The 13916-nt window shown below is 43.1% G+C and overlaps 1 protein-coding gene across 1 annotated transcript in view; it reads right to left on the bottom strand.

The window, feature by feature from the left end:
* The window catches only part of MYO10 (myosin X), a 226595-nt gene that overhangs the window by 26337 nt on the left and 186342 nt on the right, over nucleotides 1-13916 (bottom strand). The window contains exons 22-28 of the mRNA XM_054984586.1: nucleotides 12322-12428; nucleotides 10964-11176; nucleotides 10748-10787; nucleotides 8675-9577; nucleotides 7493-7616; nucleotides 5814-6057; nucleotides 3866-3961 (exon numbers count right to left, since the gene is read on the bottom strand). Of these exons, the coding sequence (XP_054840561.1) occupies nucleotides 3866-3961; nucleotides 5814-6057; nucleotides 7493-7616; nucleotides 8675-9577; nucleotides 10748-10787; nucleotides 10964-11176; nucleotides 12322-12428 (1727 nt within the window). The remainder of the gene's footprint in view (nucleotides 1-3865; nucleotides 3962-5813; nucleotides 6058-7492; nucleotides 7617-8674; nucleotides 9578-10747; nucleotides 10788-10963; nucleotides 11177-12321; nucleotides 12429-13916) is intronic.

The following is a 13916-nucleotide window of genomic DNA, read 5'->3' on the forward strand; positions in this document are numbered from 1 at the left end:
AACATTAACCTCCCCGCTGCTGTTTCTGTTTAAAGCCATTCATGCTAATCCACGGGCAAAGATAAAAACAGATAATGACTAACTATTCAGGCATCTTTTCTACCTTTAGAGGAGCCAAACAAAGCTGCATTTTGACTCTTTCCTGTTCAATATTCATATGATATCAGGATTACCTTAAAAAAAAAAGCCCTGAATGACAGTCTTTCAGGACAAGCAAACAGAAGCATTCTTTCACATAACCCACGCAGGTCACTGTGACAAGGTGTACTCATGGTAAACAACATCTAAATGGCTTTAATACAAGATTAATGTAAGGAGAAGGGAAGATCAAAAGAGCATGAGAAGAGCCCAGATAGATCAGGCCAGTGGTCCATCTAGTCTAGCATCCCGTATCTCAACCAGCTGCCCTAGAAAGTCAACAGAGCTTGGAGGCCAACGCTTTTCCCCTGACGTCACCACCTAGCCCTGGTAATCAGACGTTTGCTGCTTGTAAATATGGAGGTTCTCTTTAGTCACTGTGGCCAGGAGCCATTGTAAGTCCACTGACAGCTGTTAGCGTGAAAGCTAGAAATGAAGTCTCCACAATTCACTCACGTCTGACTCGGGGATGGTCTAGGTCAGGGGTGGCCAAACATGCTTAATGTCAGAGCCACATAGAATAAACATCAGATATTTGAGAGCCGCAAGACATGATGCATTGAAATGACTTCAGATGAAGAGGTGGGTTTGGGGGAGTGTCCTGAAAGTGACATCACAGGAAGGGGTGGGGTTTTGGTGCAGTATGCTGGAAGTGACATCACAAAAATGATGTCACATCCTTGCCAGACTTCACCCTAAAGTCCCCAGGTATTTTCTGAGTCAGACCTAGCAACCCCAACATTTTTATTGAAAATATGAAAGTCATGGAAAGAAAGATGGAAGGAAAGAAAGAAGGGAAGGGAGGGAAATAAACTAAACTAAACTAAAATGTATGGCCACAGCAATACTCAGAGACCTCTGGGAGCCGCACAATATGTCTAGAAAAGCCTCATGTGGCTCCCGAGCCGCAGTTTGGCCACCCCTGGTCTAGGTTATCACACCCTGCACCTGAGCTTTTCATAGGCTTGACAGTGTCAGAGATAAGAATGTGCTCATAATTGCCCTGACCAGATTAACACAATAGAGAAGGTCACAACATGGATGAATTATTATTGTTGTTGTTACCGTTGTTATTAGTTATACAGATTGCTCTTCCTTCAAAGAGCACTGGGGTGGTGCACACAAGGCTATCCCATAATAACCATGTTTTGCTGCAAGATGAGGACTTGCCCAGGATCATGAGGTTCTGCTACAAGGAAAATGAAAATGTCACACCCGAGAGTAAAGAGGCTAGAGAAGGCAGAAAGCTGCTGTCCATTATGTTTCGCTGAAAGGTTAAAGAATTTGGGAGTGAGGGAAACAAAAATCCCTGAGGGACAATGCTGATGACTGGGCCTGACAGACCAGAAGGTTACCTCAGCTTTTCAGCTGCTCTGCCAACAGTTATATTTTATTAAGTTCTATATAAAAAACAATGAGTGAGTCAAACCTTATGTAGTTCTCATGAAGGAACTGTGGGATGATTTGGCTCTAAGGGGAGTGTACATACATTAAAGGAAAACATAACATTTCCCCCAAAAGTAAACACAATAGTAGATTCAACATTAACCAGAAAGTTGAACAATTTTAGTGTCTAGTATCTAGCATACAGAACTCTTGAATTCAGCGCTTTAGAAAATAATTATCTAGTCTACCATTATAATCAAGGTCTGTTAGGAGGACAGAGTGCTTCATGGAAAGATAAATAAGGAAAACGACAAGAGGTTAACCAGAAGTGTAGCTGTTGTGTATACTAAACATATTTTGAAACGTATGCAGTTGTCTTTGTGTTTTGGAAAAAAAAGTAGGTATACGTGACAGATGACACAAAACACTTAAAACTCTAATGAGTGTTATTGACATTTCAACAAATCTATTTTTGGAGAGGTAGATAAGAGGGGGAAACCCCAATCGGAATTGTATACTTCCAAACATTACCAAGTGCAATTAAAGAAACCTGAAAAACTGCGAACTTGCCAAACAAAATTAGAGCCATTTTTAAAATGGGGGAGGGGGGAGGAACACAACTAATTTTTCTTATTGCATCATGGGTGATTGTAGTCCATGAAAAATATTTTTAATAGTATGAATAAAGCTGGGGTGGAACAGCGAAAAAGATTCCAAATTATGATTGCTTCAAAAAATTTACTTTCCACTTACACTCTAAGTGAAACATTGACATTTACTCCCCTAATTGCTGCTTTGAGGGACCTCTGACAAATGTGAAGCTTTTAGGCCCTCTTTTAGGAAGCATCAGTATTCTGCCCTACTGTGCACCTGCTACAAGATTTTAGTTCCTGCTTTCTAAAAGAGTATGGGCAGGACTTATTGCTGGTTTATTTATTAATTATGATTTTAAATCCCGTAATTCCTTTAGGGACCTGAAGGTGGCACAGATCTTTCCTCCTCTTCTCCATTCTACCTTCACAACCTCCCTGTGAGGTAGATTAGGAGAAGGAGAATGACTGGCTCAAGGTGACCCCATGAGTCTCCTGGAATGAGGGAACTTCATAGTCCAAACCACGATGCCACGCTGGCTCCCAACAAGGGGCTGTATCCTGTGCCACTCATCGAAATTTACAGAACATAGCACTTAATGCGCCATTTTGCCCATCGCCATCTTTTTGAAGAAAAGGGTTGGTTGGTACCAGCACGACCCTTCAGCCTGCATTTTGTTGACATCAGTTTCTAATTCTCAGCCCATGACCAGCCTATTTTGTCATATGCAAAGTTCTGATCTGCCCTGATCTGGAACCTGTTCAAAAGTGTATCTGTAGGACAAAGAAGGAAAACGAAGCAGAAGGAAAGGCAAGGGCAAACTGCTTTACATGATACTATTTTAGCCATGAAGGAACAATTGCTAGCTTGCCAGCCCAGAAAGGCCCTTGCTCAATGGAAAACACGGAAAGATACTGAACTGATCAGGCGTGGCCAGTTCCATTACTATTATTCTAAGTATTCTGGTGCAATCAAGGTGCTGTTGGGTACAATACTATGTTGTCTTGCCTAACAAAAGGATCCTTGGGGATCACAGCCTGCAGCTTACTGAACAAAGCTGACACTCTCCCCTTGAAATCAACTAGAAGTTTCCAGTTTTATTATCAATTGTTATCAGGGGCTAGGCGAAGTATGCGCATTACTCCCATTCTGCAATCGCTCCATTGGCTTCCCATGACTTACTGGGCTCAAATTCAAGCTTTGGCCATCACATTCAAAGCCCTTCATGGCTTTGGCCCCTCATATCCGCAGGAACGCCTCTCTCGCTATGGGCTGCCACGGCAGTTTCATTCATCTGAACAGGGCTTTCTGCAGACACACCCCGCACAGGGGCAAAATCGACGGCTGTAGGGTCCATACATTGCATTCTCTATGGTGGCCCCATGAAATGGTCTGCCTAGAGAGGTCAGGAAAGCTCCCGCTCTCCTGGCTTTCTGCAAATTATGTAAAACTCTATTACTCAGGAGAGCTCTTGATAGGGCAGGAAAGAGGAACAGCAGAGGTTCTCTTTCCTACATTTGGCTATTTTGTGTAACTCTGGGCCCATAGGGGGAAGTGGATTTATTTATATGTGACACACATCTAACATACACATGTACAGAATTCACACTTAACACTAAATCAACTGCAATACATTTGAAATTCAGTAGAATCGATTGAAAGAATGCTACAGTAGGTCAAATATTATTAGAGATCACATATCAAGAAGAGGGGAACATGGCTCAAGTACAGAAGAGAAGGAGGCTCTTACCTTGCATCTTCAGGTGATTCAGCAATCAAGTGATAGGTTCGGTCTGCCATGACTATGTCAATCCCATTTTCCTTGCTAGTGTTATCAATGATATCTCTGCAATGGATAGGAAAGGGAGAAACACGCGGCATTTATATGTATATATCTCAGACACACATATATTTAAATCAGCCCTCCAAATGGGGAGTCTAGTATTGTGCTAGAAACAATCGCTCACTCTTTTGTTCCCATAAAGTTATCCATCTACTCTTGAAGGCCATGTAGATGTTTTAATGTAGATGTTTTAATATTGATTTGCTTCAGATTACATTTTCATTTTCTCCAGCTATTGATCTGTGTCCACTACTGGTTATTAGCATATTTTATGTTTGTTACTTGAAGCAGACAATTTAAACCGGTCACAGGAGATCTATAGATGGACCCAAAAAAGTGAGCAGAAAAAAATTAGACTACGGTTCCACAAACTCTTTTGCAAACGCTCTTGCAAGAGTTCACACAGGACTGTAACAGGTTCTATAGCAATTTTTGTGACAACACCCCTGTAGGATTTTGTGCAAGCTTCTGCAGAAGTGAAAGAACATATGCAGATTCAGGTTTTTTTCCTCCTGCACAGCGGCTCTAACATGAAGGCATATGAACAGCCATTCAGTGAACAGAAGATGCCATCTGCACACAGAACAGGAGCTTTGGATCCTACTAGGATTTGGTTTCATATCAGTTTCCTGAGCAAACAGTTTTGGCCACACCAGATTTTCTGCTCAGTGTGGATAAAACCAGTAAATAACTCCTACAACCAGTGATGACGAACCTTTTTGAGCCCGAGTGCCCAAACTACAACACAAAACCAACTTATTTATTTCAAATTGCCAACACTGCAACTAAACCTGAATACTGAGGTTTTAGTTAAGAAAAAACAACTCATACAGTTGTTTGAACTAATTAACATCTCTCTCTCTCTCTCTCTCTCTCTCTCTCTCTCTCTCTCTCTCTCACTCAAGAGCCACGACTGAAAGTAAAGCAAGTTAAATCAAAGCAGCTTACTCTTCTTGAGAAAGCCAGCCCCCAGCAGCCCGGCTGCTGCCTCCACTTCCTGCTGCTAAAGAGACGGGCAGCAGGGAGGCAGCCTTGAGGAAAAGGAATTACGTGGGCAGGGCCAAACCCCATGTGATCTCTGCTCAGAGCTAATGGAACGCCATTCCAGGCGTTCCCCCTCCAAATGAGCCCTGGACCTAGCGATCGGCGACTTGGCTCGCGTGCCCACAGAGAGGGCTCTGCTTGCCAGCTGTGGCACGCGTGCAGTAGGTTCACCATCGCTGTCCTACACCCTACAACATGATTAGATATTCGTGTCTGTGCATTACATGAACATAGAACGTTTTGAATAGGCTTGAAGAGATTTTAGAATAGAGATCATCATGTGGAAGCCTTTGAGTCCAGTTTGGCCCCTCAACAGCCCAGCAAGACAGAGTGCAGAGTGGCTTTTCTGGGAATGGGACTAGACAACAGGCCATTTAATATGGTGGAAGAGACCAGAGATTGGGACCTGAGGTTCTGATCCCTATATCCATTTCTCCTCTCAGAATGGCAGTTTGGCAAAGCTAGTGACTATGGCTTAACAACTATGGCTCTGTAAAAACCTTCTGACAACCAACCAACTCAATCAACTGACTAGACATTGCAGCATTTATTGAACTGCTAGATAAGGTGAGATTGTTTGCACAAAGGGCTGTGAATGCTGGAAGCCAGCTGAGGATTGTGTACAATTTATTTCCTTCCACTGTTTATCTGCTTACTATATTTCTATACTGCTTCTCCTCGCTGCTCAAAGTGGCTGATAATAACACAAGTAAATTAAAGCTGACCAGAAACCATAGAGTACGCTATGCTGATGGTTTAGACTTGGAGACACTAGTTAGATCTGGAGAATTGTGCCTGGGTGCATTCTTACTTGGCTGTTCGGATTTCCAGTGTTCCTTTTAGTCTTTCTTCACTATCATTTTCAAAGTACATCAACTTGGACTGCCGAAGGACAAACCATCGTTTCTTCCAGTTCCTTCTGGACAGTGTAGATGACCCACCGCCTTTTTTGTGCAGCCAGCCTTGCTTGAGCGCCTCCTGTTTTGAGCGGAACCACAAGAAGGTCTCATCTTTCAGGACACACCAACGGCGCTTCCATGTATTTATTAAGCCACCTGCCAGAGAAAGCGGGATGAAACAGAGGTGTGTTAAAAACATCATGTGCTAAACAAGTTGAGCCTCCCTACCAGAGCAAATTAACAGTGGCTTAAGGGGCATCACCTACAACTAGAAGCCATCATCTGCTCAACATAACCATAGGACAAGATCTAGGAATTTATTTAGGAAAAGGTTTTTTTTTTTTAGGAAAATAGATTTTTTTTTATTTTTTACAAACTTTTCTACATTTATTTAGATTTTTTATCTTAATTAAAAACAGGAACAGAAATATGCAGATCTCCTTTCAGCCTTCCTACCTCTCGGGGAACCTTTCCCACATTGATTGACCTTTCAACAGTCTAGAGGGCATGTTCTTAGGTGAACTGAGCACACACCTCAGAATGTGTCCCACAACACTCCTGCAACCGTAGATGTGAGGGAATGTAAGGCACACTGAAAAAGCGGCCTTTCAGGTATGCTTCTAAACCATTACTCATTTTCTTCAGTAACTCTCTGTTAAGCTTTCGAAGAACCCCACTTTGGAAACTTCTAGTCTAGGCAATATATATTGTTAGAAGTAGTAAAAAGAAAGCCAAAGCTGCATACAGCAAAAAAATTCCTGGCATTCACATATAAAAGACAGCCGTCACAAGGATAAGTCTCTGGTTTCTAGCAGTTCTATCTCCTGATTAGGCACTGAGAGACTTCAGCCAGATTTCAGTTTCCTTCCCCACAGTCGCTCTCTTCTCTCAAGCGTCTTTTCTCCTCAGTGACCCAGCCTTTATGTTGATATCATCACCTCAGCAACAAGTTCTTGTGCATTCTAGAAGCCAACTGGCTCAACACAATGCATTTTCACTGGCAGATCAAGCACGAGACTGCTGCACTTTCAAGAAAGGAGATTTATACACACACAAACTCAATCATCAGACAGAACCCATGAAAATCCAACAGCACAATCACTGTACAGACCCCAAACCCCCCTGTTTCTTGGGGAATGTTTCAGAAAACTCATTTGAAGAACGTGCAGCGTTAAGAATTGGTTCTTTCTCCAACTTTCTATCTTACGGCAGTTTCAGGCATTGATAAAAACCCTTCACAAGGATATATATGTATTTTTAATTTGTAATCTGTGATCAGCTTGGCCAATGATCTTCTCCTTGGATTTGTTTCCTCTTTGCCTGCTCCTAGGTTTTTAGGCTGCAATGGAATATCTAGTGCTTTGTTCATTATACCCTGAGAAATACAGGCAGATGAAATAAAGCTGAAGTAACTTATATGAGCGAAGATTCGGGGGATACTATGTGGTGAAACAACATCGCACAGGTGTCAAACAGGTCATATCATACCATCAGCTCGTTGCCCATCAATTCACAAAGCAGTGGCACGGCACTGACACGCAAGACAGTCGCTTGCTTTGTTTTGACCCTTTCACTCTGGAGGGCTCCTTACCTTTCATGTACAAGAAGCTGTGGAAATAGGGCAGGCTGACGCAGCTATAGACAGAATCCCGCCGATAAGAGAGCTCATCATCTGTATCAAACCTGGAGTCAAAATCTTCCTCACTGTCTTCAAACTGGAAGATCAACCCATATAATGTGGAAAATTAGTGGCTGGAAAAAGCATAATTTGTGGCACTCTAACTGTACTCTGATCTAGTTTGGATCTTAATTTAATGCAGCATCATCTTCTTTGATTATTCACTTCTTTCTTCAACGAAGGGAGAACGTGCATAAGCCTGAGCCCAATCCACCCCCCCCCCCAGGAGTAATCAGAAGAGTGGGAAGGGAGATGATGTCTGAACAGGTTCTCTCAGTAGTGCACACAGCCCCACCCCAAACAGCCCTGTAACAACAGACTGCATTTGTAAAAGGATCCATTTCCCTTCAAGGTAAAACAGGGGGGTGGGGGGGGCTAGGACATACTAATTAAATGGAATACCCAGATATACAGAAATAGAATACACAGATACACAAAACAAACATGAATAGACAGGTACACAAGCTTCTAAGTTACATCACAAAAGTTCTACTCTGTCTTGGTATGTGGCAAATATTTTGCATTAATAAACACACATTTTATCGGAACATGAACCCTTGTGGCACTTCTTTTGTTCCTTTCTTGAAGAGCATGTTATCATCGTATCTGCTCAGCGTCACTGAAATGTTTTCAACATTGCCTCTATTTAGTAGCATAGGAAGTGTATATTTAATCTACTGTGTTAAGCCTCAGAGGGTTATGTCTGAGAGGTCTAGCACATTTGAACAGCAGGCATATACGTAACCGGTAAGAAATAAAATTCTGACTTTAAAATCTTGCTGTTGATTGAAGATGTAGTAAGAACATGCAGGTCATTCTTAATATAATTTAAGAATTTTAAGTTAAATGCTTTTATCATTAACTTGCTTGCACTCAACTGCTAAAGAACCAAATTAAGAGAAGACAACCCCAAAAACACGAGATAGGAACGGCAAAATGAACAGGTGCAAAAGTTGTTTTTTCAATTGTGCTTACTTGAATCTGTTTACCAAAAGCACTTTGTCGGACAACAGCAGTCCTCACCTATATTAAATATGATTTTTTTAACTTTTAAACCAGGAATTTACTCTTATTCTTACAGAAAAGAATACTCACAGAAGACTGAGCTCCCTCAGAGCTAAACCTGTATGCTCCAGAACTGTTGTATGTCCCCACGGAACAGCGGTAGTCAGGGGACCACTGGCTACTGTGAGAATTAGAAAAGGTTACGCTGCTTCCAGAAGTGATGGCCCCATCTTCATAGTCATCTTGATCGTAATCATAGTCCCCATCAGGAGAAATCAGGTCTGTGGAATTCTGGGGCTTACAGGAGACATTTTCCGGCATGCAGTATGTGGATTCTCCACTCGAGGAGTTGTGGAGACTGAGGGAGTCATGACTAGAAGGAATAAGGGTGCTGTTCCCTGTGGCAGGGCTCGCCGGCACGACCGTATCGTTCATGTAGGGATCCTCTTCTGAAGAGTCATCGCTAGTCCTGATGCCGCTTGTCCTTTGATCGGAGTGGCCATGCTCACTCGGGTTAGGCGAATCCTTGAAAGCATCGTCATCCGCTTCAAAACCCTCATCCACCTCCTCCTCAGGGTATGGCTGGCTGAAGTTAAAATTAGGCTTTTCACAGCCTGCCTTCCCGGTCAAGTCGTTGAGCTCTGGGCAGAAACCGCTGCTTACTGAAAGGGTCTTCTCGATGTTTCGGACACATTCATCGATTTCATCAAAGTTCAGGGACTCCAAGAACTCCTGTGCTGCTCGGCAGGCCTCATCCTCCAGGCGTTTTAGTTCCTCATCTCTGAGCTGCTGTAGCCTCTGCAAAGAGGCTTCTGTCAAGGATAGCTCTTGTTGCTCCTTCATGCGCTGCAAGTCTTCAATCTCTTTTTCCAGGCGCAGGATCTCTTCTACTTGCTTGTTTTCCCTTTGCTTCTCCAGCTCTTGTTTTAGGGCTTCTTCCTTTCGGGCTTTCTCAATTGCTGCCAGCTCCTGCTGCCTCCTCTCTTCTTCAATCTACAATTGAGACACACAAGATTCCTTTATTCTAGTCATGGCTGAACTACAATCTGTCCACACTGTTCACTTTGAAGAACTTCTCTTTTGCATAGGACAATCAAAATATTATCATGCTGAACTTCCTATGAACAAAACGCTCAAATGTATCCAAGACTAAGGATGGAGTTGCACATTATAAGGCACGCAGGGCTACCACTGAAAAGGGGAGCTTTGTGTTGAGTACCCTTCCTCTGAATTACACAGTACAACTTGCTCTACGTCCTAACACATTTCTCTGCACCCAGGCCACATTGGATGCTGCTAGTGGAGGCAGTGAAATACACCATACGGTGACATCAAGACGCAGAGAAAGTTGGCTACATTTGGTTGGAGGTGGGAGAGAACAAGGGGGAGGAAAAATTAGCACATGGGTGCCATTTCCAGCAAAATCCTCAAAACATGACTTCTACCCTTCAGTCCTTGCTATAACCTGTCAAACATGGTGCAGTAATTCAGATACAAACAACTTTATTAAGTTCTTTTTGCCAGTTTTCACAGTGACTGCTACGTTACCCTACTGCAAGCGTCCCACACTACAGGTGCCATCCTGAGCTGAGTTACACCCATTTAAACTCAAAGACTGCAGCATACTTAAGGCCAAACTATATGTTATATATACCGAAATGATCGCTGTGGGGACTTGCAGCAGGACACTGTAAGTTCCCCGTGGGAACTCAATTTGGAAGTGCTGCAGGGGTCCGATTCAGACGGCAACCCTGGCTCAGGGTGGAGGGACTCCTGTTCCCACCTGCATGTCATTGTCCTAACCCCAAATGGCCCAGGGATGTTATCTCCCTGAAGTCCCAATGGGACAAATAGTGCCCCCCCAGGTCATTTCAGGTCAGGAAAATAGCCTGGGGGAGGGAGCAGGAGCCCCTCCACCCTGTGCAGAGGTCACAATCTGAATTGAACTCCTGCAGCACTTCTGAAAGAAATTTCCATGGGGAACACGCAGCTGGCATTCTCCTACAAGTCCCTGTGGCAATTATGTGGCATATGCGATGTGTAGTTTCACCCTTAGAACAGTGTAATGCTTCTTAGGATGGTACTTGAAATGTCGTCCACAACAAAAGTAATTCAAAAATGATGAAATGATAAGGGGGGGAGGGAATTCATTATGCAATTTACCTGCCGAGCCAGACGTTCTGCTTCCTGCTGTTGTCGCTTTCTAAAAAATGTAACAAGAAAAATTAGGACAGGGATATGAATGCATTGTTCAGCCTTTCGTTTTTTAAAAGGTCTCCTCTGAACACCATCTTTTAAAAAGTACGAAGATTGCTGCCGTTATTTCGCACGAAGCCCGAAGAGTCAAGCAACGACTTTAAGCACCACCATATTCCATACCTTTCTTCTTCTTCTTTTCTTCTCCTTTCCTCCTCTTGCTGTCGTTTCTCCTCCAGCAGCCGTTTGTAAACACGACGGGCAAGCTGGCCTCGCAGCTGTTTCTGGAAGGTGATCGTCGCTTTCCTCAGGAGCAGGTACTTCCTCCGTAGGTGGAAAGCTCTGTAGTTCTTCTGTATGACAACCACGTGATAAAGGACCTTTCTGTAATGCTTTCTGAAACCAGACAGAGATGCGTCTATGTGAGGGAAGCACCAATACTACTGGCATAAAGTAAACATTCCGGGCAGTAAAGAAGGGCTGTGGACAGCAATATTAACTCAGCTCCCATAAAAATTCTCTCATTGTGGTTCATGTTACTGCTTCCCAAGGAAGAGGAGTACTCTTTGCAAGAGGGATGGCTGCAACTTGACAAAGCAAACACATTTTCTATACCCCTGCCTTAGCATCTATTTGCAATCCCCCAAGGTTGTCTGATACAAGCCCAGACGCCAAGGAAGAAAGTTGCCTGCAGAAGGATAGCTTTTGTCCTTAAGAAAAAGTATTTTTTTTTTTGCTGTTGTAAGTGACCTATCATTCCAGATATATAGGAAGGACTAATATGCACATGAAAAGAAATGACCTCATTACACAAACAGCTATTGAGCGGCCCTCTATTAACTTCTTGGGGGAGGGAGGGGGAAAATAAACAGATGGGAGCCACCACTCAGACTTTAGTACATAACGCATGATGTTAGGTAAGCAAACCAAACATCATAATTCAGTCAAATAGTTCCATTGTTCTTTTGTTCCTAGAAAAAGAAATCAAATTAAACAGCCCAGTCTGCTGGGTTTTCTGTCCCTTCTTTCTGCTTCTGCAAATACATGACAGCCACAACTCTCTGAAACCGCTTTATCTAACTTGCACAAATAAAGCAAACGGGGGTTGCACCCAAGTAAGTGGCTTGCAGACCACAACCAAAGGCAGATTGATGGGGGCAACCGAGACCCTCTGTCCCTCCCATTGCTTTTGCCGCAGTGGGAATAATGTAGAACGACCTCCCAAGACAGCTTTTCTCCACGGCCTCTGTAACGAGAAAAGCTAGTCAACTTGCCTAAAATGGAACATTTTTATCCCAGTACTATGATCTTCCTGGTGGTGCATGGGTGCTGAAGAACACCGCCAGTCCTACGTAATGGTGGCAGAGGATACAACATCATGTAGAGGCCAATTTGTGAGGTCTTCACGTAGGCTACTTCAAGTCATTCTATGAGACTCCAGTGTGGGGTGGGTTTGAGACCCACTGTTAGTCAGAGCGCACAGTGTGGAGGGAGACAATTTTCTGGTCTGACTCAGTAGACAATGGCTTGTAGTTACGTACCGTGCCATGTAGCCCAAGACATGAGCTCGAATGACCATGGCTGCCTTAGTAACCTCAATGTCTCGCTGTTTTTCCAGCTTGTGCTCCAAAGATTCCCGAAGAAACACCTGAGAAAAAAGAGGAAAGTCATAAGAAATGGGGCTTCTTTGTAACGTTTTTACTTGCCATATGAAACATTATTTGTTGTGTCACTTGGAGCCTCTGGAAGGGAAGTGGGTTAAGGCTGTTCTAAACATACAAAACAAGAACAATTGAATGCAGCCTTCAAGGTGGACATGCTCTCTTTTAGTATTAGGGTAATTTGCCCCACTCACAGGAAGTGACTGATTTAAATTCAGGACCTGTACAGCACAGCCCTGTCCAAGCATACTTCCCAAGCTCCTGTACAGTATTTGGCAGGAGTCAGGATGAGAAAATGTCATTCACCTCAACACCTATGTCTTATGCTTGTTTATTAGCAGTGTACATCAATAAGAAATGTCGACTGCAGCGTACAGGCCAACAGTGGTTTCTTGTTTCATTATGCTGTATACTGAGACAGATACTGAGATACACTCGTGAGTGAAGTAATCCAAGCTCAAGGATTGCTTCAGTGTGTTGCCACAGTCAGATTCTGGAGCCTCCAATTTATGATTTTCCAGACGAGGCTATATAGGAACTTCTGCCAAATAATATGCTGAAATTATTCATACTTCCTCAGTCTGGAATATAACAATCTGCAAGAGGACTGGGTTGGATGGATGAAGAGGTAAACTTCTGATTTACTACAGCAGAGGAGTTTAAGAACATAAACTATATGTAGTAGATTTGGAAATCCAAGGACAAGCTGCATTCATACAAACTGTAGGCTGGAGTAGGCATGCCACACAGCCTCCATTAATTGCTCTTTACATTTCTACATTCCTGATCTCCTGGTCAGTTGGCATGCCACACGGGAAGACTCAGGGAGTAGTTTAAATGTGTAACAATAAATCTCTCATCATTCACAGAGCACAACATTCCCATACACTCTAAGTAATATTCTTCTATGCTCAGAAGCTCATGATGTACCTTTCTTTCCGTTATGCTTCCTAGATAAGACAAAAGTCTGATCACAGCATATTTTGCTTAGTTGGCTGAGAATGGAATGTGTAACTTGTAACTGTTGCTATAACCATATTTGGGCATCCGGGACTTCCTGAATACAAGCTAATAAAACTCTCGCCTCCATCTTGGAGGGTCAGACTTTGCATCCAGATCGGTCTTGTGTCGTTACTACAACAAACTATATTGTTTCAGAAAACATTTAATTTGAAGATCTCTTTAGAAGCTATTTTGAGGGCTGATGCCTTCAGACTCGTAATACCCACTTCTCAAGAGTCACACCTCCCCAAGAAAGGTCATCAAGTTCCCATCCTCTTCTCAAACAGAGATGCTGTTTCCCTACACATTTGGACCAAAGAAAGTTTCGGGCAATAACAGTGACACAGATAGTGGAGAAACAAGCTCTGAATGGACAGTAAGGCAATAGTATAGCAAGAAAGAAATTTGCCATTACATGGCCACTAGCTTGTACAGAGCAGATTGTTGTAGATTTTCCGGGCTGTATGGCCATG

Source organism: Eublepharis macularius, chromosome 7 (genome assembly GCF_028583425.1).
Source record: "Eublepharis macularius isolate TG4126 chromosome 7, MPM_Emac_v1.0, whole genome shotgun sequence".
NCBI lineage: Eukaryota > Metazoa > Chordata > Lepidosauria > Squamata > Eublepharidae > Eublepharis > Eublepharis macularius.